Raw genomic sequence first — 25,712 nt, 5'->3', positions numbered from 1 at the left:
GCCTTAGCATATCAAATTCTCCTGTCTCTGCCTCCTGGGTACTAAGATTATAAGCTTGTACCACCACACCCAGCTTCTTTGTGTTTCTTAACATAGTTACTAGAAAATTTAGTGGGCTAGTGGCACAACGGATAAATCGTGAGCAGATCCTAGAAAACCACATACTACAGTCATTCCTGACGGTACAACTGTCAAGGTCTGAACCATTAATGGGATTCCAGAAAATTCATCTTGGAACCTGCTGTCCATCGTGTAACATGAACAGGCAGGGATTTTAGGAAGTGACTATCTACCCCATAAGCGCTCCATGCTTGTGCCTCATAAAAGAGGCTAAAGGAAGTTCCCTGCTGTGAGGGCACAGCAAGGACGAGACTGAAGCAGAGAGGGAATCCTCACCAGACGACAAACCTTGATCTTAGACTTGGCCATCTCACCACTCTGGACGATACATTCCTGTGTTTATAAACACTTGATCTAAGATATGCTGTTATAGCAGCTTAAGTAGACAGCTAAATTTTTACTTAGCGTCACCTGGGTCCTCAGCCCTGTCCTGGCTGAGGCTCAACCTGGGGTCTAGCTCTTCTAACTTTGAGAAAGTGAAGGAGTCAGGCCCCCTCAGATGCGGCCCGCTGTGCAGCCTGCCAAGCAGTCTCTCCGTGCCACTTTTCCTTCTGGATTGGTTGTGGGGAACAGAAGAGAATAGCAAGAGATACCCGCAATGGATACGCACATTCTATCCCTTCACCCAGGCGGCCCCAGGCGCTCCTTAGGCAACAAACACCGTGTGCAGCCATGTCCGACACAGGCAGCTTGTCTGAGGAGGCCCAGAAACGGTCGCCTATTTGTAACTCACAGAAACAGGTTGGCTGTGTGCCAAACCACACACCTCTTGGCTGCCCAGGCCTCTGGTAGGGCCAGGAAGTGGGAGTCCCAGTTCCATGGACCAGCGTATAGCCTGTGTCCCAAAGGCCTACCTGTAGACCTAGAGCTCTGGACTCCAGCTACCATGTACTACACCTCTCTCTTACCTGCTCACTGCTCTCCTCTGGCATAGAAGAAACAGACTCAAAGCTCATGCGTTTCTCCACACTGGTTGGAGACCGGTCACTGGGCCTTCTGCAGCTTTTAGAGCCTTCAGACTCCCCATGTCTCTTCCCCTGCAGCAAGCAGAAGTCAGCTTACACTGAGAACTGGTTCCCTCTGTATTCCACTCCAACATGGACAGTGCCTTGCATACCCCAAGGAGGTACAGGCAGCACCTCCAGGATTGAGCCAGTCCTGTGCCCTAGGCCTTCCAAACAACCTGACCCGGGGCCACAGAAATCCTTGCAAGGCGTGCAGTTTTTACAAAAGCCCAACCCACCTCCCCTTTCGGCCAGTCAGTTGACCTTCACACTTGATGGATGCTGGCTTTCCCCTCCCGCCCCCACTCCGTTAGTCCTGGTCAGGGAGTAGTGTACCATTGGGTAGGTACCCAGTCCTAGAACAGTGCATGCCAGGGGTTCACCAGGGCGTGACAGTGAGTGAGTTAAGTATTGACAGCAGAAGGAGGGACAGTATAGGACACGGGAAGGACATGCACATGCCGGGCAACATGCAAGGAGGAAGGGAGATCAAAGAGACACCTCACCATAGCACCCCGGGAGAAAAGTAAAGCGTTGGCTCGATAGTGCCAGCAGTGGAGGGCGGCCAGCAGGGAGCTGGCAAAGTCAGCTACCTGCTCCGCCACTGCTAGGCTCTCTTCCTCCTCTTCCTCCTCCTCCGAGCCCGGGAGCTCTGGCCCAGGCACCTTCTCGTTGCCACCGTGCCCTGCCAGGTCCTCCAGGGAGACTGGAAAGGTCTGCTGCTGCTGCTGCTCTTCCTCCTCCACTATCTCCTCCTCTTCCTCAAGCTCCTCCCTGGCAGCCTCCTCAGCCTCTGGCTGCTGGTCCTGTGCATGGGGTAGCTGCCCAAAGTCCAAGAGGGCTCCGGCACTCCCTGCGTGCTGTTCAGAGCATAAGAGCCCATGTCACCTGCCTGGTGGGCAGCCCCCCTCCAGGAATGGCTTCATAGAAAAATCTACTCCTAAATGACCACTCCTGGCCTTCTCTGGAGTGAGGCATTTTGTGGTGGGAAGACTGGGATCTGGTTGGGAATAAAGTTCCCCAAAAGAAGCCTATGTACCCCAGGAGGGAAAAATGAGAGGATGCAGGCCAAGCAGGGCACCACGGGGTGCTGCTAAGGAAGAGGATATGAAAGGGTCCCCAGGGAGTGACCTGGGCAGTGCCACCCACAGTTCCTAATTCCAGCCCCTGGAGCTCCGGCACTCACCTTCATTCCCGCTGCTCTGGCTACTGACACCACCACAGGGTCCAAGCACAAGGTGGGAGGGGCAGGGAAGAGGAGGAGAAAGAAAGAGCCTCTTTAGAGAAACCGGAGTCCCTGGAGAAGCCTCATATGGGCTCCTACACTCCAAGCCCCTCGCCTAGTCCTGGCTTTCAAAGGGATGAATGACAGACAGCTCAGGAGCCCAGCACAGAACCAGTGCCGGTCTGTACAGGCTGCCAGCTTCCTATCACACGGGAAGAAAGGGCACGGCGCATAGACAGGGGAGCCACTGCTCTACAGACAGCAGGGGTGAAGAACTAAAGTCAAATTCCCTCTAGTGTGTTCTCCACAATCCCTCGAGAGGTTCCTAGCTGCTTTCACCCTCCCAGCCCACCGAGGATCCCTGGGGAGACCTGCCTGTTCTTCCCACACTCACCTTTCTCACTCAGCTGCCTGAGCAGGTGCCTGGTGGGCTCTGAAGAACACAAACGGGTCGGGTCGTTAGCGCAGGCCAAGAAACAGCTGCACTTAATCCGGGTCCCAAGCTCAACGCATCACCAGCCCACCACCAGCCCAAAGTCCACTCTAGCTGGCTCCCAGCCCTCCCCCCACCTCAGCCTCAGGAAAGCCTTCTCCACAGTGTTACCGAGGCCCTGGGTGGGGCCTAAGCCACCTCTGCCTCTCTGCAGCACACTGTGAACTGCTCAGTCCTAGCATTAGCATGCCAGCCGAGGCCTTAGTTAAGGAGCCATCTGGAAAAGATGGGCCCCATGCTACCCGCTTCAGACCGACTAGCCACTAACCACACTTCTGTCTCAAGCGTTTCTACCTCTGTTACAGGCAGCACATCAGCACAGTAGCTATGCCCCACACCAAGCCCCTCAGAGCATGCAGGCCGGGAAGCAGAGGTCGCACCCGACTTTCTACGGCCCTTAAGGCCTGGCATCTCGAATCCTTGCTGCCTGCTGGGAAGTGTTGCCCTGCTGAACAGGGTACGGCCAGGCTCTGGGGACACAAAACACAACTATTAGGCTAATAATGGTGTCATTACTTTGTACCCAGCCTTTCTGGGGATAGACGTGAAACAGGAGGGGAAGGATAGGAGACTCCTGTCTCAAAAGACTCCTCTACAGAGCCCTCAGCACACCTCTACCCTGTGCTGGCTTAGGAATGTCCCCGATTTCCTATAGATTTAGAGTCACAGCAAAGTCTACAGAGGTCTTTTAGCTGCTTCTCAAGGGGACACACTGAGACCAAGACAATAGGCATATTTCCTATCTATATCCACATAAGTAAACTCCTAATTGCTTTTTGAAAAGACAAGGTCTCACGTAGCTGGCCTGGAATTTGAAAGGTAGCCAAGTGTATCCTTGAACCTCTGACCCTAGTGTCTCCACTTCCTAAGTGCTAGGACAGAGTACCCCACCACACCTGCTTTATGCGGTGCTGGGGTTGAATCCAGGGATTCATGCATCCTAGATCACCACTCTTCTATAGACTACATCCTCTGCCTCCCGCTTGCATTTCTGCTGTGTTGTGCTCACGCCTGGACGGACCTGTATTCGTATGTGTGTGAAGGACCAGAGGTCAGTGTCAGATGACTTCCTCAGGAGCCCCCACCTTATTTCTTGAGGTAGGGTCTGTCATGGAACCCAGAGCTCGCCAACCAGCTAGACTGACTATCCAGAACGTCCGGGATCCTTCTTGCCTCCATCTCCCCAACACTGGAGTCAGAGGCTGTCCCTGACTTTTAATGTGCGTACTGGGGAACCCACTTCAGGTCCTTGTTAAGGTTTGCTCTTTTGCTAGGTGTTATAATGCTAAATACTGGCCCCCAAGGCCTGGTTGCCCCCAGGGACGAGAGAATCTGCAGGTAGACCCAAGTGACGCTGTGTAACCTTGCCCCCAAGTTATCTCTGATTGGTTTTGAAATTGCTTACAGACTATAGCTGGGCAGGAGACAGTCGGGTTTTTTGGTGCCCAGGCTTGGGGTCAGAAGCAAGGACTACGGGAGGAGAGAGAGAATGTGGAAGAAGAGAGATGCCCTGGGATAGGTGAGTTATGAGAACATGGCCGTGAGGGCTGACCAATTGGAGTTAAGAGCGGCCCAGATGGAATACGGCAAATCATAACGTGGGGTCATTGATAGGGAAGTAAACAATAGCACAGAGGGTAGGTATCTGCCCAGCCTTAGTGCTGATTAGGGCTTATTATAAAGGCTATGTAGCTTTTATTTTGGAACTGAATGGTCTACGGTAGGGTAGAAACCCCAATTTGAAATAAGCAGAACCATAACAGGTTTTTTCCATTTATTTTATGTATAGGAGTGCTCTATCTGTATGGACACCTGCATGCCAGAAGAGGGCATCGGATCCCATTACAGATGGTTGTGAGCCACCATGTGGTTGCTGGGATTTGAACTCAGGACCTCTGGAAGAGCAGACAATGCTCTTACCCTCTAAGCCATTTCTCCAGCCCCTCAGGGCCACATTCTTATGTGCCGAGCACTTTATCAGCTTTGTCACTTTATCTTGACAACCACCCTCACTTGATTTTAAAATGAGGAAGAGGGCTCATCAGGATAGGTACCAAGTCAGATGGCTTGAGTCTGGTTCCCAGAACATACGTGGTAGAAGGAAAGAAACGACTCAAATGCCAAAGCACTTGAATACACACACACAGTACACACAGAGAGAAATACATGTCGGATTAAATTAAAATTAAAGATTTAAAAAGGTAACAAAGTGGGAAATAGAAATGTTCAGTTCTTTCTGTTGAAACCTTATAAAAAGAATATTTAAGAGTTTAAAAGACATAACAGATAGATCTTACTTATTCCACAGTGACTTTGTCCACCTGATACAGCTTTGGAGGAGGAGGAGGAGGAAGAGGAAGAAGAAGAGGAGGAGGAAGAGGAAGAAGAGGAAGAGGAGGAGGAAGAGGAGGAAGAGGAAGAAGAAGAGGAGGAGGAAGAGGAAGAGGAGGCGGAGGAAGAGGAGGAAGAAGAGGAGGAGGAAGAGGAGGAGGAAGAAGAGGAGGAAGAAGAGGAGGAAGAAGAGGAAGAGCTGGGGCAGGGGCAGGGGCAGGAGGAGGCAGCAAAGACCCTGGGCACCTAAGTTGTAGCACGAGTCTAAGTCCCTCCTCTCTGCAACTCCAAGTTCTGCTTTTACTTCTAATCCCTCCAAATCCATCACCTGATCTCTACCACACACGAGAAAGACAAGCCACCATAGGGAACATGCTAGGAGCAAGAGGAAGGACACTCCTCAGTGTTGTTGCTGTGGGAGAAATGCCACGAGGAACATGAACCTCAAATACAGGCCATCACCATGGCAACCCACGGTACTGCCACCATCACACCTGGCCACTCATACACCATCAGTAGCATTGCATCACCAGCTCCAGAAAAATGCAAGTGTGGTCTTCTAGAAGGCTCCAGAGGACAAAGCACGTCTCAGAAAAATTAACAAGACTTTAAAAAGCCAACTCTCTTAGTAGTCACAGGCTAAAATCCCAGCCTCATGGAATTTTCAGTCTTGTATATCTGCTCATTTCCCAACCATCCTGGACAGCTACAGTCTTGAGACAGAGACAACAGTTTTACTGAGCTAGAATTCACATACTATATACGCCAACCTGTGTAAAGTACACACTTCAATGGCTTTAAGTACATTCACAGAGCTGTGTCTCAGAGCTGGTGTGTGTGTGTGTGTGTGTGTGTGTGTGTGTGTGTGTGTGTGTGTGTGTGTGTGAAGAGGTACTTTTCTAGTTAGGGGGCTTTTTCATTTATTTATTTAAAAAATTTTTTTTTCAAGACATGTTTTCTCTGTCTAATCTTGGCTGGTCCTTGAACTCTGTAGACCAGAACTGGCATTGAACTCTGAGAACCACCTCTTTCTACCTCCTGAGTACTGAGATGAAAGGTATACCCCACCCCCACCTGGCTGGGAGGCACTTTTTGTCTTTTGTGGTACTAAGGACTTGAACCTAGAGCCTTGGCACACTAGCCAAGTCCTCTGCCACTGAGCTCTAGCCCTATCTTTTAGAGCAAAAGTTCTAATGCGGGTGTCACAACAGACCATGATATTAATACTATAGCTGTCCAAGTCACCATTAACTGTCTACTTGTCATGGCCTAGAACCACCTGAAAGTCTCAAATGAGTAACCGCCTTTATCAGGTTGGTCTGTGGGCAGGTCTTGATTGCTAATTAATATAGGAGGACACAGCCCATTGTGGGAGGCACCATTCCCTAGGCTATATAAAGAAGCTATATGAGCATGAGCCGTAGAGTCAGCATACTCCTCCATGGTTCCTGTTGGACTTCTCAACTGTGAAGTAAGTTCCTTGGTCACAGGTATTATGTAGAATAGTGGGTATGCCTTAAGTTCCTGCCTTGAATTCCCTCAATGGGGTATGAGCTGAATGAATCCTTTCCTCCTAAGGAGCTTTTAGGGAGAGTATTTTATCACAGTACAAGAAAAGAAACAGGAAAACTCCCCAGAGACCACCCAGCTCCACCTTCTCAGAGGTCAAAGTTCTGATATCAATCCCAAGTGTTCAAGGATGCTGCAGATGGTGGCCAATCAAGACCCAAACGCTCCAACCCAAGCAATACTCTCAATAAGAGCATTTGTTCTGAGCCACTGTAGCATGGATCTCAATTCCAGACCCACCACAGCTTAATCCAGATCTGCTCCTGGGGCTCAGACTTATTAAGTCAGTGAAAAATCGAGCACAGAACGGTAAAATCAATCACCAGAAGCATCCCCACCCCACCCCATCACGGCAGAGCTAAGACTAAAAGAGGAAGGTTTTCTCTTTCTAAACAGACACTCCATTCTAACTCCACGAGTGCATTAGCAAATCCCGTCATGGAAGAAAACCCGGGAGAGGAAAATTGCATGACCCAAAATAAATATTTCCTGTCTGGATTTGGTGCCACTTGGTCTAAGCGTTTTCCCTCCCGCCCAGCCTCTGCTGTCACTTTAGACAGAACTGAGAAACTATCCATGAGGTGTCTCCAAGTGCGACTCTGGCTGAGCAGCAAGGCAAGGTCTAAACGGCTAGAACAGATGCCGACTCCTGAACAACGAATTTCCCAGGCCCTCGAGCAGGTGGACAGCGTGAGCAGCAGGCACAAGAAGGGACTGGTGGAGGGAAACGTGGGCAAGAGGAAATGGTCCACAGACGTCCACCAACCCACCCTGCTATCCTCTCCAGTCTTTTGAGGAGAGCGATGTCACATTATACTGCTGCAGATGATCCCAGCCCCGGGACAGCCTCTATAAGAAGGTTCTTGTCCACACCCCTCCCCTTACCAGACTGCCGACGTCCCTGGCGCACATGGGCAGACACCTCATCCTGCGAGGACCAAGCCTTTTTCATCCGCTCCGGGCTGCAGCGATACCTACTGGGATCTGTAGCCAGGAGAGAAATCATCAAGCCTCTGGTCCCCCAAAGGCCTAACTAGAAGCTGCCCATAATGGACAACATATTCTTCACCCACACCAGCTCCAGATGGTCCTAGATGGCTCTCTGGAGGTCCCCCTCTTCCATCTTCTTACAATTGGTTGCTTCAAGCACTGGGAGCCCAGCCATTTAGTCAGACCATGTCACTAATTACACAACTGATCCCCTGCCCTTGGCAGAAAGAAGCCCTACCCTTCTTGCTTCTAGACAAATGTAGTAGACAAGATTTTCCCCATGATATGGCCTGACTTAACAATGTACACAGTTAGGGGCGAAACAGGCAGAAAAGGGTAACTTACAATAGGAGTCCATTTCCAAGATGGCTTCCTTGGCCTAGAAGGAAAGGAAACCCATATAGAAATTACCTGACTGTACCTTGCCTGCCCAGAGGACTCCCACAGTTTCATGCCATGACTTGTATATCTGCAGTACCAACACCTGCTGTGCACTGGAGCCAGGAGGAAAGGCTCCAGCTTATTCTGGGGCATGGTTTCCCTGAAGCCCATCTGAGAGTATCCTAGGAGCCAACCTTCTGGGGTATAGTAGCATGGTGATTCTCCAGGATGAGCCTCTTGATGTGGTGAGTCCAGCTCCGTTTCTCCTCTACTGTCTTGGCCTAGAAGGGCCCAAGGGGAAGGAACTGGGTTTATTATTTCAGGTCAAAATGCACACAGTACTTCTACCAAGGGGCAGAGAGGGTAGGAGGGATTGTGCTAAGATTTCTCTCTATACCTCAGAGAGGTGCCCCAGATGATCCCACTTTACAGATGGAGACACTACGGCATGGGACAGCCAGGGAACAGGGAGTCACACGCAAGTGTGCTTGGAAGTCTTGGTCCCCAGCCCCTCACCTAAGCCACTCCTCACCTGGATACTGTATTGTTGTTTGCTGTGCTTATAGTGGGTGACGGTGAAGCACAGAGAGTCCCTGGTGCTTTCGATCAGCATCAGTGAGGAGCACTGGGGACAGAGAACAAGATAATTAACCAGGAGACAAGGGGAACCCAACCCTGAGGCAAGTCTCAGAAGATGGCACCGGAGCCCAGTGAAGCTAGAAGGAAGCTGGGGCCATAGGGAGAAAGAGAAGGCAGCAGAGGAGAGGACAGCATAGTTACCGGAATGTGGCCCTTGTAGACAAAGTGATCGCCTCGCTTCTTGGTAATGAGCAGTATCTTGTCAAAGAGGAAGAAAGTTCTCTCATTGCGCACACGGTGCACGCGAAAGGTGGCTTCCAGGACCAGTTCCCCGTAGGTGGTCAGGTCTGGTCCCTTCCAGTTAATGAGCAGTGACTGGATCTCCTGCAGCAGAGACCCCAGTGACACCCAGAGTCAGGCCTCACCGTTCCCAGGAAGCTCACACAGACACCACCTCAAAGGCTTCCTCAGGTACTATGCCCCAACTGAGCTGAGCACAGCGGCCGGCAATCAATATTCCGTCTTTCAGGCCCTGTCTCCTCCCAGCCCAGAGCACCTGTAGCCGAACTGCGTGCTCGTGCCTCCTCTTCATGTCATTGATGTACCAGGCCACACACGTCATGGTGTCAATGGCGTCTTCTACCACCTCGAAGCCATCCTCTTCTTCATCAAAATGTTTGGCAATTTCCTAGACAAAAGACAGGTATCTGAGCAAAACCCATTCCAAGGCTCTGCCCTGAGCCTGGCACAAATCTTCTGCCTGGGGGGAGGCCTGATCTACCTGGAGCAGCAGGTGGTACTTGAGGATGCGTTGGACTGGCTTCAGCAGGTAGGAGCCCAGGGGCAGGGAGTGCTGCAACAGCTCCTGCCGGTCCCGGAAGAACTTGGCTTGCTGCTTGTCTTGCATGCACTCCGTGAGGGCTGCCACTGAGCTGGGAAGGGTAGGGATGGGTGTTACTATCAGGGAAGATCTGGTGAGGTGGCAGGAACCCCATAGTCACCAAATGGCCCAGATGTCCCTCTCTATCCAAGATACTCACTTGGGGTAGTTGTTGCAATACTGAGTGTATATATCAAACTCTTGGCTCTAAGGAAAGACCAAATAAAGGAAATAATTTCAGGGAGATTCTCACAGGATTAGACGTGGGGGCGGGGGTGGGGGGGCGGCAAAGGACTCCTGGGAACACTGTCTTCCCATCCCTGAGAGCCTACAGAGCCATCTTGGCATCCCATCCATCCACCAGCCTTGGACAGGGATGCCCAGTTCTTAAATGTCCTCTTATACTGGGCTCTCCTATCCCAGAAACACAGAGGGAGAACCCGGTCACTCTCACCCTTTCCACGAAGCAGCTGGCAACTGCCACGGGGTCACTATTGCAGCTGTCCAGGTCTCTGAGAAGCTGGCTGGGGGAGGGGAGAGAGATCATTAGACCCCTCCACTTCTGTAGCTACAGACCCCCTGCCCACCTCCTCAGACACAGAACACAGCCATCCTTGGTGTCATGCTGCGAGTCATGGCTTCTACCCGGAGTAAACCCTGCCCCAGGGAATACCACGTAAAGTATTCAGAACACCGCAAAAAAAAACAGAATCCCACATGCTCAACAAGCAGCAGAGGAAGACCGAACACCAGTACCCACCTTGGGAGGGGACACAGCTCCGGTGTAAGCAGGAGTCAAACACACAAAAGCAGAGATTAAAGGAGGAAAAAGAGAGGAAACCAGCAAAGACCACTCCCAGATGGCAGGAAGCAGAGACAGGAGGAGACTCAGTGCTCTGATCTTGGGTGGGGGCACTTGAGATAACTGGAGAAGGTGCCTCTGCCCCTCCATCTGATTCCCTCCTCTTCCCAGCTCTATGCCTTCCTCGGTCTTGTGCGTACCCTACCCTCCTAACCACACACTGTGTGGACTCCTCCAGCTGTAAGGGACCGGAGGAAGAGTCCTGCCCTGTCAACTACTGCCCACTAAACTGTTTTTCTTGACAATACCCTCGTCTGAGTGTCTGGTCCCAGAACAGCAGCTTGAATCTTCATGGGCTCAGTAAGTCATTTTTGTAGGGCCTGTGCGATATTCTTTTTTTTTAAAATACACTTTTTTTTTAAGATTTATTCATTTATTATATATAAGTACACTGTAGCTATCTTCAGACACACCAGAAGAGGGCATCATATCTCATTACAGATGGTTGTGAGTCACCATGTGGGTGCTTGGAATTGAACTCAGGACCTCTGGAAGAGCAGTCGAGTGCTCTTAACCACTGAGCCATCTCTCCAGCCCCTGTGTGATATTCTAATACAGTGTTCTCAACCTTCCTAATGCTGCGGCCCTTTAATACGGTGCCTCATGTTGTGGTGACCCCCAACCTCGACTACAAAAACTTTTTTGCTGCTACTTCATAACTGCAATTTTGCTAGTATTATGAATTGTAATGTAAGTATTTTTGATTTGTCAAAGGGGTCACAACCCACAAGCTGAGAACCCACTGTAACAGGTCAGACTTTCAGAAGAGTCCTCACTTCCCTTGGTATCTGTGGGAAGGGAGAGGAATAAACTATAAGATGTGCAAGATGATGTAGAAAAAGAGCCACCCACAGGAAACACACAACCATGCAAGGCCTAACACTGGCCCAGATACTGGCACCTGCAAGCCTGTGACCTTCATTTATAAACTCCTAGAAAGGCCAGCCGGTGCCCTCTCCAAGTCTAGCGCTAAGATCTTATGCAAGGGTAGACTTCAATTCCCCATCTCCACAGTCAGGCCTATGTGTCCAGACATCTAAGGATTCTCCCTAGGCCTCCCGGCGTGCCCCAAGGCAAAACAGGTCTAGCACATACCTGTTCAGTGCATATATGCTCTCTATGTTCCCAAAGAGGGCGCTGACTTGCTCCGGCTTCAGGAGCCCGGGGGTGTCGATGATCTTCAAGAGGTAGTCCTGCGTGGAGAGAGGTGTGAAGACCCTGCACCCCTTGGCTTGATCACCTCTAATCACACCCCACTCTGCTGTGACGTAATCCCGCAGGCAGTGCCATTGTACTGAGCTGTAGGTGTTTACCCAGAAACAAACTTCGACTTGGCAACTTGGAATGCAACCTTATTTGGAGACAGGGTCTTTATCATCAGTTAAATTGCTCAAAATGACATCATTTAATATTTAGGGAGGCTCTAAGTCTAATTGCCGGTGTCCTCTCAGAGAAAAGGACACAGCCAGAAAGCAGGTGATGGTTGGAAGCCAGGCCAATGCAGCCACAGGACACTAGAGAAAATTAACTATGACAGTTTGTAATCCCAGTACTTGGAAGGCAGAGCCATGAGAACGGCCTTGAGTTAAAGGCCAAGATGGTGCTACACGGCAAAATCCTATCTTAAAAAAATCAAGGGGCTGGGGATTTAGCTCAGTGGTAGAGCGCTTACCTAGGAAGCGCAAGGCCCTGGGTTCAGTCCCCAGCTCCGAAAAAAAGAACCAAAAAAAAAAAAAAAATCAAGCCAAGAGGCTGGTGTGATGGCTCACCAGGTAAAGATGCTTGCCTAATGACCTGAGTTCAATCCTTAGACCCACTTAAAAACGGAACACACACACATGCACAAGCATACACACATGCACAAATATACACACAAGCTTACACGCTCACATAAACATGTACTTACTCTTTTCCTTTTTGTTTTTTTGTTTTTTGAGACAGGGTTTTTCTCTGTAAACAGCCCTGGCTATCCTTAAATTCACAAGAGATCCACCTGCCTCTGCCTCCAGCGTGCTGGGTGAGATTAGAGGCATGTGCGCCCCACCAGTCCCAGCTTTTTAGATTTATTTATTCACGTATATTAACGTATATGAGTGCTTTGTCTTCAGACACCCCAAAAAAGGGAATCAGACCCCAGATGGTTGTGAGCCACCACGTGGCTGCTGGGAATTGAACTCAGGTCCTCCGGAAAAGCAGCCAAGTGCTCTTAACCACTGAGCCACCTCTCCAGCCTCACACTTCTTCTTAATCAAAACAAACAGTCTAAAAGAGAATTCATTTGTGGTACTTGAAGTCAACAGGTTTGTGCCTAGCCCTCACAGACTCACCGGGCAGAAGGTCCCTCAATGAAGGGCACATGTCACCTTTCCCCGAGTGACCTACAGTATGAGACATTTTTCATCTGCCATTCCTATTCCATTTTTCAGGCAAAGAGCCCGAGGCTCCAGACATTGTGCACATGCCTAAGGTTCCACAGCCATGAAATAGCAGAGTGGGGAATCTGGATGTCGTCCCTACCCAGGTTCAATCCCTACAGAGCACTTAGGCTAAAGCCCCTCCCTGTGCTACCACAGTGCGCACTCCCCAAGCACCTACAGGAAATGCTACAATCCCACTGATGTGGCCTGGTGTCATAAGGAAGCATGAGAAGACAAGAGCCCCACCAGGCAGGTCCCCCAGGCTTCCGCATGGCCTTATGGGAGGCAGGTTTATAGGTTTATAGAGACAGGTTGTACTGAAGAGATGGGCGACTTGAGGCCAGCATCCTTGGTCTCTGGGCCTCAGCACTCACCTCCACAATGCTCCGCAGGTCCTGCACATACATGCGCTCTGTCTCCACGATCTCTCGCACCACCCGGCCCAGATAGCTGAGCTTGTGATAGGCAGGGCCTGTCCCTGCACGGCCGTTGAATGGGGAGAGAGGTCCCTTCATGTTCAGCCAGCTGCTGGAGTTGTTGTTGCTGTTGGGAATATGCCGGCCCCAAGGGGAGCCTGTCCCGTTCTGGGCTGAAGCCTCGGAGCCAGTCGGCTCCTCCATGGCACTGTGGCTGTCACGGGAGGAGCCAGATGAAGATGTAGTAGACATTAGGCTCGGTGGCCGCTCCTGGCTGCCATCTTGGTGGAGGGCAGTAGAGACGGGCATCCTGGCATCGCTGCCTGGGACTGTCACCTCGGGGAGATTCTGGAGCAAAACAGACAGATGGAGGGTCAAGTTCTGAGGACCTGCAGAATCAGAAAACGGAAGGGGAGGTTGCCAGAGACAGGGAGGAGGCAGAATGGGAAGTCACTGTTGAATGGGTGCAAAGTTCAGAGTAAGAAGATGAAAACGGCTTCAGAATGGACAGTCCTGTGGCAACGCACGGGTGTACTCAAAGTCACTGGACTACATTTACAAGTGGTTAAGACAATGAATTTTCACTTTTGCATATTTTAACCACAATTTTAAAAACAAGGCCACCGAGACGCTCAGCAGGTAAAGGCTCTTGTCACCACACCGGCTAACCTGAGCGCTGTCTGAGACCTGCATGGTGAAGAGAGAGAACTGACTCCTGCGTGCTGTCCTCCGACCTTCCCACATGTGCCGAAGCAGTGCAGCCACCTCCCAAATAAATAAGTGTAATAAATTAAAAACACAAACACAAAACTAAACCCCAGGGAAGACCTTTCCCTCAGACTACGAACACTGACTGGTGAGGACGCTTGAGTTCCGTTCCTTCTGGATCCCAGCAGCTCAGGGATCCTCTCTTCCCAGGGCGGAGACCGCAAGGCCTCACCAGGAGACAGTTAGGTTCTCAGAAACAGAAGCTACCTCAGCTAACACAATAGCCTAGCTCTTCTTCGGAAGAACTCAAAGCCAGGGTCTCAGGGCTGAGAAGATAGCTCAGTGGGTAAAGTGCTTGCCAGGCACACACAAGGCTGTTTTAGCACTGTATACAGCCAGGCGCGGTGGCCTGGGAACCAGAGGCAAGAGCATCAGAAGCTCAATGGTTATCCTCAGCCATACGGTGAGTTCCGGGCTAGCCTGGGGCTTCAGGAGAACCCCATCAAAAAACTATTCTTTTAAAAAAAGGAAGAAAGAAAACTTGACAAACAGCCACTTAGGCAAAGTGCTTAGCCTCCCGGGTTTTACCTGTGTAACGGAGCATGCCCCAGAGCTATGACCTCACAGGTGACGTAACCCACTGCCTGCCCTCTGAGCACGGTACAGGGCAGGGTGAATGTTCCACAAACCATCCGTGCATGACGATAATGGTGGCTATCACAGTGTGTAACTCACGTGCCTGCCCCTCTGGGCCCATGCCTAGCGTCACGGTACGGGGTCGACCAAAAATTGGCTCTTTTTTAAAAAATCACATTTATGTGTTTATGTTTGTGTATGTACACAATGTACATATGTATGTATATATATATAAACCATATATGTACATATGTGGCAAATGTCTGTATATCGCTCTCTCCTTCTGCCATTAATTTCATGTCATCACCAGGTTTAGCGCCTTTACCCACTGACCCGCCTCACCAGCCCAGGTTCCTGATTTCTTACAACCAGCAGGTAATGCTCTCAGAAGGACTGCAAAGTCTCAGGGCGCCAGTGTCTCCACCTGTCGTGAAGCTTCCTCTCTACTCAGAGGGAAGGGAAAGGGTGATAAAATCTGAGCCAACAGTTGCTCCTTGCCCCACTCCCAGGTACCTGGTGTAGGCAGGCCCTTGACTCAGCCACAGCAGGAAATTCCCCAGGGCTGAGGCACAGCTGAGTCTTAGCACAGCTGGGCAGAATTGCTCAGCAGGCAGGAAGCTGCACCCAGGTGAGGCAAACAGATGGGACTTTATTCCCTGAGCAGATGGTACTACAGCTCAGAGCCCAGAGACAGAGAACACCTCACGCCTACCTGTGGGACCAGAGCTGCCAGGATGCTCTCTAGGTTGCTTTTCCTCAGGGGAGGAGGAATAGAGAAAGAGGGGGGAAGGGGAGGGGAGAGAGGAAGGGGGAGGGAAGAGGAGGAGGGGGAAGGAGGAGGGAGGAGGAACTTCAGGCGCTTTTCTCACCTCTACTCTCCCAAGTGTTCCTATCCAGCCTGAGACTCAGAAGCTACCAGACGACCCGGGCCACAGGCAAGGACCTGAGCTATACCAGAGGACCCGTCCATAAACCGCTGTCACTTCAGTGCGTTTTCTTGTGACTCTGCTCTTACCTAGAAACCAGGGTCTTTGGACTCCACCTTTGGCAGATGTTGCCTCCAACCTTCCAGTCTCAGGCTAGAAGTCCTCTCTCCAGGATCCTGCCCAGAGGCAGTGACCCTGGAGGCCTCTGCTGTGTACTCCTGTTGCCTCCAGCCTCCTACTATCTCACTTCGAGAACCTGAGATTAGCTTGAGACCCTCTGCCCGGGGCTACCGGTTACATCACCAGGGATCATTAGGAGCAGTCTGGGGACGAGTAATGGTAAACCAGTTGATGGTTTTTAACTAGATTCCCCCCCCCCTCTTTTTGTGACAGGGTCTCCAATAGCCAAGGCTGGCCTCTAGCTAGCTCCCAAGGATGACCCTGAATTCTGATCCTTCTTCCTACACCTCCTGGTTCCTGGGATTACAGGCACTTGCCACCACACCTAATTTAAGGGGTGCTGGGGCTCAATCCCGGGGTTTTATAAGTGCTAGGCAAGGACTTTAACCAAGGGGACCAAATCCCTAGGCTGCTGCTTTATTATGCTAAAAGTTGAGCATGCTCAGACCCACTTGTGGTCCAACAATAACTCAGCCAGGCCCTTGGAAGGGTCAGCACTTGGTCACCATGTCTCAGCTAAGGGATTATACAGAGCCCTGTTAGGTACTCGCTATAAGCCCATCAGTGACAGGTGAGAGCGCCCAATGGCAGTTCTAGCATTGGTGTTGGTGTTTACTTCTGCCTACAGCATAGGGAGCTAACCTTAGGGGGAACACTCCAGAGAAGTGTACTGCTTCTACGCCGCTCCCTCTCTCCCTCTCTCCCTCTCTCCCTCTCTCCCTCCCTCCCTCCCTCCCTCCCTCCAAGAGCCTTTAGGTTAACAAGCTCACACTTTCTCCACCCTGCCCTTGACCTCCACCCAGATCAGACCCAGCCAGAAAACAACCAGGCAAAGGACTTATGGCCTGAGACCTTTCTCAGATTAGCCCCTGGGTCAGGTCAGCTCCAGAGGGAAGGCTAAATGGAAAAGACCCAAGTCCCAAATGGATTTCCCGGCCAGCTAGGTCATTAGCCTTACAGTGAGAGTCACCGCAGATACACTCTCTCTCTCTCTCTCTCTCTCTCTCTCTCTCTCTCTCACACACACACACACACACACACACACACACACACACACACAATCAGGGGGTTGGTCTCTGAAAGGTACCTTCTGAGAGTCACTCTTTAGTTACATACAGCTTTCTAATTGCAAACCCAGCAGTCCTGTTGAAAGCAGGGTGCCTACCTATCTGCATCCCCTGGGGTTGAAACAAAACAGAGGACCAACGTGGTCAATGGTCTGAGTGCTGTAGGGTGGTAAGTCTCACCTAGCCCTGGCAATGCCTTGCAGTGGATGCTATTTTGGGACTCCAGTCCCCACAGCCGCTACCACACTAAAGGACCTCATACCAGCAAGGTATTAGTCACGATCCCTAGGTGCCACTGCTTTGAATTAGGATAAGTTACAAGGACACACGTAAACTTGAAAGCCTGAGAACTATATGACCATCCAAAGGACTGAGGCAGCTACTTCTGGGTCTGTACCATACGGCCGGCCTCTGAAGACTTACTCAAGCACTGTAAAATAGAAAATACAGACTCTGGGATCCTGGGCCATAGGGAAGCAGAGGATTCCCAAAGTCAGACTTCCAATTTCTCAGATGACATATTCAGACTTGCAGTGACCTGGGGGTCCTACCTATGATCACCAGGGTCTCTCTCCTGGAGAGAGAGGTCAAGAAAGGAAGGTCCAAAGAACGGGAGTGGCAGTGAGCATGGTGGAGCAGGATTCAAGAGTGAACGGTTAGGCCACAGGGTGATGGAAGATATATCCTATTGAAGAGGCTGCCCTGAGTCAATGCCAGGTGCACAGTGTAGTCCCCTAAGCCAAATCCTACCCAAATGCTCCCGAGGCCAGAGCTACACGTCCTTTCTATCTGATGAACAGCACCCACCATGGAAGATTCACCCTAAACCAGGGCTAGAATTTAGTTCCTCAAACTTTGTTTGCATTTTTTTGAGACCCGTGTTTCCTATGTTCTGGAACTTGCTCTGTAGACCAGGCTGGCCTTGAACTCTGAGATTCCCCCTCCCTCTGCCTCTCAAGTGCTGGGATTAAAGGCATGGGACACCACTGCCAGGCTCAAACTTGTCTTTTAAGTCTTTTAAGACCTGTCTCCTGGGGAAAGAGAAGCAGCAGCCAAGACTCGAGGCCACCTATCTATCCCACCACAGCCAAGTCTCCAGCTCTCTCCTGCAGAGACTGACCGAGTTCATCTTTCAGCACCAGTCAACCAGCCAGTAATCAACCTGTAAGTCAGCCTTCTGGAGAACTGAATCTCACATCCCACCCTATGAAGCCCTCCTTGAGAAGTGCCCCAAAGAATCTAGGGAAGAGAAACCCACCCATCCTTCCTTCTCTCCTGTTTTCCTTCCCTCCCCCCTTCCATATCTAAATTAAAATATATCTACTGCCTTCCTCCACCCACACCCATCTAAAGTGTATGACTCCACCCACCAAGGACCTTCCCTGAGCCTCCCCAGGCAGAGGCAGGCAGGCAGGCTGCAACAGGCCCCTTGGATTCCTAGCCGGAGACTGGAGCCAGGTCCACACCTTTCCCTTCCAACTATGTCTTAGTAAGTAGTGTGCCCTCAATTTGACCCGAAAGGGGGATACCCCCAAATCCACAGAGGCTTTGTACTGTCCTCAGGTCTCTTGTCACTCAAACACCCTTCCCTTCACAAAAGAACCTCCCACAGAGGAACCCACTGGAGCTTTCTGGAACTTGTTGCTGATCCTGGGGAGACCCCTGAGAATTGTCTGCACTTCCTCTAACCGTCCCTCTCTGGATGGTAAGAGGAGGAGGGAGGAGCAGGCTTGGGATGAGTCTGGCAGGTGGAGGTTGAAGACTCCCTGTAAATATGGGGGTTCAAATCATTCTTTCACCTATCACCCTTCACCCTACACAGGAAGCCCCACGTGCCACACCCACCTCTGAAACACAAATGAGTGAGCGTGGGGGTGGGGGGCCCCAAAGGTAATTGATCCAAAGTCCATAGGTCCCTGTGGGGGAAGACATCATCCAGCCCCTTTGCAAGCAGCAGCCCTTCCTCAGACACTTCCCATCCCGAACTCTGGAGATCAGAGCAGCCAAACGACCTCTGACCTTCCCCAGAGTAATCCCCAACTCAACTTTCAAAACCTCCCTAGAGAGGGTGCCTGAAGGAAGCAAGAGGACAGCTGCAACTTTTCCCCTGAAACAGGCTGAGGAGAAATGTGAACTTCCTTAGAGATCTCAAGCAAGCGCCACAAACCTGTACTGGACTGTGTTCTCCCTCCCCGCGGTTAGGCCCACACCCCACACCACCATACTTACTTCCTAAGTGTTCCCAGAAGCCCCGCTTTTGCCAGTGTGTTCTTAAAGGTACGCAGACCCCTTAGAGGTTCTCAGGGGAGGGAGGGCTCTCAGGGGGTGTGGTCACTGTCCCCAGTGTGTCACTCACACGGCCATTCCACCCATTCCACGCCTCCTAGAGATTCAAGGGCCCTGAGCCCCGAGACGGTCCCTGGGGAGCGACTGTTCAATGTGAGCAAAGTGTTCTGGAGAGGTTGTGTGAACAGTGTGACCGGGGTTTCAGGGCCACCCAAACCCAGCCCAGCTGGCTGGGACTCATTTTCTCTAGAGAATCCATTTTCCCACCACCCAGGAGCAGCAGGAGCTCTGGCTGGAGGGAAGGCAGCAAGACGGAGGTTACCCAAAAGGATAAGAACGACCGCGTCAGTGGGAGCCTCCCACCTGAATTCCAGGGGAAGACGGAGCCTACAGACTGATGTCCAAAAAACTCGGCTTGGCCTTCGAAGAGGAGGAAAGCCCCTGGCTTCAGAGGGAGGACACCCTCCTACTTCCCACTGCTCCTTCCACTCACAGCTCACATCCATCAGGCTCACTCTCACACCTGAAAGTCCCCACCCCTCTCCACACCCGCCCAATCGCCACTTTCAGAACCTACTCTGCTTCAACCATTCATAAACCCTCCCAATATACTCGTGCTGACCAAATGGTGCCCCCCACAAACACATGTGCACCCCAATCCTTGGAACCTACAGCACCTTCTCTTCACAATGTGATCAAATAAAGCAGTGGTTTCCAACCTTCCAAACGCTGCGCTCCTTTAAACAGTTCCTCACGGCGTGGTGGCCCCCAACCGTAAAATTATTTCCACTGTTACTTCATAACTATAATTTTGCTACTGTTATGAATCGCAACGTAAATTATCTGATATGCAGGATATCTATCTAATGTGTGACCCAGGAAAGGGTTGTTCGACCTCGAAAGGGGTCAAGACCAAAAACCACTGAAATAAAGAATATTGAGAAGCAGAAATGATCTTGGATTGTCTGAGTAAGCCCAACATGTCATAAAAGGCACTAGCAGAAGCCTGAGTCAGACGTCTTCAGGATGAGGAAGGCCGAGGCAGATTGGGAGATGGTACACTACTGCCTTTGACCGCAGAGGAAGATCACAAGTCAAAGGGCATACAGCAGCCTCTGGACGCCATAAAGAGAAAGGAACACACAGCCCCATGAGACCAGAATAAAGTTTGACCCCCCCCCCCACCTTGAAGATTGAGGGGAGGAGGGCGGGAGGGAAGAGCTAGCTCGGTGGTTCAGAGTACTTGCTCATACAGAGGAACCAGGTTCGACTCCCAGCATCTTTGTGATGACCTCATGCATATATTCAGGCAAAACACTTATACACGTAAAAAATCTAAAAGTTTAATGCTTTAAAAAGTATGTGTGGGGGGGGTAGGAAACTGCTGTTATGCTTCCTTCTGCTCTAATGATCCTGGGTATCACCTGACACATCGATCGGTTCAGGAAGTTGATACAAGCAAATGTTTCTCCAAGCCTAAATCTGTAGAAACCCAGCAAGCTGGGTCTGAACAGGCCAAAGCACCAGTAGGTGCTCAATAAACACCCACGGGAAGAGCTGCGGTTCTAGAACACCTCTCACTACCTTCCATAGTCAGGAAAAGGCTCCACGGCTGTTGAGACCAAGACCTAAGCGAGTTCCTCCTGGAAGCACTCGCATGAGTCACTGCCAGAGAGAGTCGCAGGAGCCCAGACGTCCCCAGCATCAGTGACTGATCATTCACCCCAGCAATCTCATCAGACTTGGCCCCACAGAGGCAGCCCTGCCATGCCACAGACTCAGTGATCAGTCATAAAAAGGCTGGAGGAGAGGGCATGCAGCCAAGTCTAGACATGGGACCGCAGTGATAAGGTCTCCCGCTAAGTATTCCAAAGAAAGCAGCCTAGCAAGAAGTTTCACATGGATTACTTTTGCTCACAGCTAGACTAAGTCTATATGGCTTCTGGCAAACCTTGTCACCAAGCAGAGAAAGATACAAAGTACCAGAAGAGGAAGCTGCCAAGGCCTTGGAAACAGTAAAGATTCTAGAAGACTGTGCTAGGGGCAACTGCACGCCTACTGAAGGGGCCTCTCCTCCACAGGTTTGAAACAGCTTTTTCTTTTTAGTTGATTTTATGTGTATGGGTGCTTTGCCTGCATATATATCTGTGCACTACTTGTGTGTCCGGTGCCCATGGAGTCCAGAAGACGGCATTGGATCCTCTGGAACTCGGGTTACAGATGGTTGTGAGCTGCCATATGGGTGCTGGGAACTGAACCCGAGTCAGTGCTTTTAACTTCTGAGCTCTCTCTTTAGCCCCTCATCTCTAGGTTTAAAGGGGTCAGGGATGAGGAGGTGTGGGTACAGGGAATATAGCTAAGTGGTACTTATTTAACACGTACTTGGTCCTGGGTTCAATCTCTTAACACTTACACACACACACACACACACACACACACACACACACACCCTCTCTTAGTCACAACCACTACTAGTTAATAGCAAACATCAAGGTTAGGGCCCCAAGCCCCAGCCCTGAAATTCTCATATTAGCCTCACCCCCATCTGGAAAGCTGCTTGCTTTGTGGCCTTTGGAGGCCTCAAATGCTTTGGATCTAGCTGCATAAGGAGAAAGGGAACCACAGCTATAGCATGTGTCACTGAAAAAGCTTCAAAGGCCCGGAGAAGCACAGGGGGAATCTATTAAGGCTTGCAGAGCTCTCAGCAGAGAAGAGACCGCAGCCATACAACAGAAGTTAAAATGCACTAGATCATACCACAGACTTGGAAGCAGGTAGATCTTTCCTTTCCCGAAACTGTATGTGGCCTTAAGCTTCAAGTTCTCCATCAGATAAGTGGTCACAATAACCTCACGGACTGTCCCCAAGACTGGAGGACACAAGTAACCTGCACATCAACATACAGGAAGCCGACAGAGAACCAGAAAGAGAATACTTGCTCCACAAGCACCCGGATGAAATATTCTTCTCACTTCGACCTAAATTTGTATTCACCCATATCTCAGATCATAACTCAGCAGGTAAAGGCTTTGCCACCCAGCCAGACGACAATCCATCCCTGGAACTAACGTGGTGAGGGAGAGAACCAGCTTCCTCAAGTTGCCCTCTGACCACCTCATGATGTAGCTAGCATTCACACACCCAGACACAGACACACACACACACACACACACACACACACACACACACACACACACACATACATGGACACGGACACGGACAGACACATACACAAGCACACACATGCATACAATAAGTAAATATAAAACAACAACAATAATAATAATAATTAATAATGGCTCAAGTCAAACTTGGTGGACCAGCGTGTCCCAGCCCTTCCCACTAAACCAGTGTGTATCCTAGGGTTCCAACACAGTTCAGACCGTGATCTCACAATCTCACAAGAGCAATTCAACTGAAACTCACACCAGAAAAGCACAGGTCGGTAAGAGCCCCACTGTGAGCACAGCAGGACACATTCCTCAGCATCCCCTAGGGCAGGGGAAGAACTATGGGGAACCACAGCCCAAGGGGAAAAGAAGTCAAAGCACTGTAGGAGCAAAAGCACAAATAGAGAGCAACAAACTCCATCCTTCACACTAGTCCCTGGGTTTTTTGAGAGCAGCTTCAGATGGTCACAGCAGCAAGGAAGGGCCCTGTGCTAAGTCACAGGGAGTATCAAACCGGAAACAGAAGAATACAATCGCCCAGGACTGTAGCCTGCTGGCTACATGAGAATGACCCCATAGGCTCAGGTAACTGAGTGCAAGCATTCCCAGTTGGTGGGTTTGTTTAGAAAGGATTGAGGTGTGGCCTTGTTGGAAGAGGTCTGTTCCTGGAGATGGACTTTGAGGGTTCAAAACCCACAGCAGACCTGGCCTTCCTCTCCCTTCCCTACCTCCGTCCTTCCCTCCAACTTATGAATCAGATGTAAGCTCTCAGCTATTACTACAGCCCCATGCCTGCCTGCTTGCTGGCTCCCTGTCATATGGTCATGGGCTCACCCTCTGAAAGCATAAGCAAGCCCCCACCCAGCTAAATGTTTTCTACTGTGAGCTGCCTTGGTCACAGCAATAGACCAGTGAGTAAGAAGAGTCCAGCATTCCTCTGAAGGGGCCTATCTCTGCTCACTGCAGGCGCCTCCATGCCTGCTCTCACTTGGAGACAACGCTAGCTGCCATCCCTAAGCGGCGAGCTTGGGAATCCACTCACTCAACAAGCATTTATTCAGCGCCTACTTTGCACAAAGACACTGTGGCAGCCATGTGGGAGACATAACAATGAATCGCACACAGGCCGGACTCACAAGAGCTTCTTCTATTAGGAGAAACAAGTGCGTCAATCACAAAAGGGGGTTAAGTGGCAGCAGAGGCTGGGGGACGTGGCTGGGGTGGGTGCTTGCTAGCAGGTTTCAGGTCTTGGGTTCGAAGAGACCTTATTCTTCAGAGAGTGGAGTCATGAGACCCACGAGAGCTCCGGAAAGCCTCCAGCTTAGGGATGTAACACTTCGGAGCATGATGCTAGGCCCTGGGAACACTAAAACTGGTGACACACAGTCTCTGTCTTTGAGGAACTTGAACTCTAGAAGGAAAAGAGCTTGTGGGCAGATTATCTATGTAACAATGCCTTGAGTACTAGCACTTAAGTCAATAAGGAATTGACAAAAGAGGCTAACAGAGGCGTAAGGAAGCCTGAGACCTGCAAGCTTTGGAAGAGGAGAGGATATTTTGGTTGACTCACAAATGAGGAGAAAGCCAGGTGAAGAAGAGATCCAAAGGGGTCAGCAAAGCCGGACTCCCTCTAAAGGGAGAGCATCCCGGACAGCCGGAGCAGCAAGGCCTGGGGCCACCTGAATTGCATTGTGGGAAAGGACAACCAGTGCAGGTCTGGAAGATCAAGCAATGGAGACAGGTGGAAACAGGCTCCAGGAGATAAGGTGGGAGAGAATGCCCTAAAAAGGCACCACTTGAGAATCAGACTATAGTTCCAGGTGTTCAGGGAGCCAAGAAGTGTTTGAAAAGAAGGCAGAGAGACCCAGGATCTGCAGACTTTACACAGCAGATTTCTAGAATAAAGGGAATCGTGTGGGGATTGGGGGAAGCAACCCAGAGATTACTGGTTAGAAAGAAGTAAGACCTACTCATGGGCAGAGGGAAGAGGTGTGACCCAAAAATCAAGGTGATGCGAAGCAATGTGTAAATCAGGTGTTTCAGAAAAGCAGGAAGAAGGGCTGGGATGTAGCCCAGCTGCTAAAATGCTTGCCTGGAAGAAAAGCCTGGGTTTGATACTGAGTACCACATAAAACCAGAGGCGGGAACAAAAGACCGGACTTTCAAAGCTATCCTTAGCTACATAGGGAGTGTGTGTCCAGTCTGGGCTATATGTGACCTTTTTCTATGGGTGAGGGGGTAGGGTGGAAAGGGACTCTAAGAGCTATCATCACCCAAACAGCCAAACGCAATTCCTCATAACCTGAGGCTATTATCCAACAGGGACCACTGAGGTTCCAGTCTTAGCTGGAGGGGAATCTTCCTTTAGGAGCAGGGGCCCATAGCTCTCATCTGGACTGGAAAGGGGTCCACATGAATCTTTTTCTTTTTTTTTTTTTCTTTTTTTCTTTTTTTTTTTTTTTTGGAGCTGGGGACCAAACCCAGGGCCTTGCGCTTGCCTAGCAAGCGCTCTACCACTGAGCTAAATCCCCAACCCCACATGAATCTTAACATCAAAGCCCACCATATTTTACCTTCCTTTCCCACACGTGTAAGGAAGTGGGGTGAGCTGGCAGCATGGAATCTCCCCTAGTCTTGGCTCCTTCCTAATTCTAAGCATGAGCCTCCAGGGGCAGTAACAATCGTACAAGAGACGCTCCCTCCTGGACCGACGTAGTTAAACCAACTTCCTCATCCGTGGCCTCTTCGCAACCCAGCCCTGCTTCTGCCTGGGCTTCCACCAGGGCCTTAGGATCCTAGCCCAGAAGTTAGGGGAGTGGCTTTTCCAAACAGACCTTAGGGATTTGCACACATGTGTAGATCCTCACAGACAGCCAGCTCTTCAAATCCAGCACCTCACCCCGCAGTGCCGCAGCTCTGAAAGCCACTCCACCCACAGCACCTGCTCCCACCACCCCCACCCTCACCCTCCCCCCACTCCCACCCCCACCCCAGTCCCACACACCCCAGCTAAGAGGCCTCAGCCAGACAGGCCTAAGGAAACTCATCCAACCAGTTTCCAGCAGAGAGGAAACTCCCTCAGTTAAGAGCACACAAAGACCAGAATTTCCACAGTTCCCTCACCTGTTACCAAACCCCTGAGGCTACAGGGCATGGCAGTTCCGGTGGCAGTCTACTCCAAGAAGAGGAAGGCCTTGATACACAAGAGAAAGAACCAGTGAAGTCCAAACAAGGATCTGCACCTGCTGCCCTACACAAATGGTAGGTGCTGGCTCCACCTGGCCTGGCACCCATTAGGGTATCCAGGACCCACTTTTCACCTCCCCTACTAACGGTGCCACTTGATTTCATATAATACAAGCACCATCATCACCCACTGTGGATTCTGGGACAAGGACACTTTGGGAAGAAGTGATAGATTGTGTTTTCCCATCACGCATGTGTGTATGTGGGTATGGGGACGAAGTGATCA

At 50.7% G+C, this 25,712-nt stretch overlaps 1 protein-coding gene across 14 annotated transcripts in view; it reads right to left on the bottom strand.

The window, feature by feature from the left end:
* Plekhg3 (pleckstrin homology and RhoGEF domain containing G3) overlaps positions 1 to 25,712 on the bottom strand; it is a 43,156-nt gene that overhangs the window by 4,096 nt on the left and 13,348 nt on the right. For 3 of the 14 annotated variants that reach the window (XM_017594466.3, XM_017594465.3, XM_063262761.1), the window contains exons 2-17: positions 13,226 to 13,615; positions 11,530 to 11,627; positions 10,027 to 10,096; positions 9,733 to 9,779; positions 9,474 to 9,624; positions 9,249 to 9,380; positions 8,894 to 9,076; positions 8,646 to 8,738; positions 8,308 to 8,394; positions 8,078 to 8,111; positions 7,628 to 7,726; positions 3,223 to 3,312; positions 2,744 to 2,782; positions 2,311 to 2,333; positions 1,631 to 1,984; positions 1,029 to 1,157 (exon numbers count right to left, since the gene is read on the bottom strand). In XM_017594466.3, the coding sequence (XP_017449955.1) occupies positions 1,029 to 1,157; positions 1,631 to 1,984; positions 2,311 to 2,333; positions 2,744 to 2,782; positions 3,223 to 3,312; positions 7,628 to 7,726; positions 8,078 to 8,111; positions 8,308 to 8,394; positions 8,646 to 8,738; positions 8,894 to 9,076; positions 9,249 to 9,380; positions 9,474 to 9,624; positions 9,733 to 9,779; positions 10,027 to 10,096; positions 11,530 to 11,627; positions 13,226 to 13,576 (1,980 nt within the window). In that variant the 5' untranslated portion in view covers positions 13,577 to 13,615. Of the gene's footprint in view, positions 1 to 1,028; positions 1,158 to 1,630; positions 1,985 to 2,310; positions 2,334 to 2,743; positions 2,783 to 3,222; positions 3,313 to 7,627; positions 7,727 to 8,077; positions 8,112 to 8,307; positions 8,395 to 8,645; positions 8,739 to 8,893; positions 9,077 to 9,248; positions 9,381 to 9,473; positions 9,625 to 9,732; positions 9,780 to 10,026; positions 10,097 to 10,332; positions 10,950 to 11,529; positions 11,628 to 13,225; positions 13,616 to 25,712 lie in introns of those variants that run through there. The other 11 variants (XM_063262762.1, XM_039113273.2, XM_063262763.1 and 8 more) reach the window with 8 other exon arrangements.

This window comes from Rattus norvegicus, chromosome 6, assembly GCF_036323735.1.
Source record: "Rattus norvegicus strain BN/NHsdMcwi chromosome 6, GRCr8, whole genome shotgun sequence".
NCBI classification, from domain to species: Eukaryota; Metazoa; Chordata; class Mammalia; order Rodentia; family Muridae; genus Rattus; species Rattus norvegicus.
Note: the sequence above shows the minus strand (reverse complement) of the source record. Positions and strands in the feature narration are given on the sequence as shown.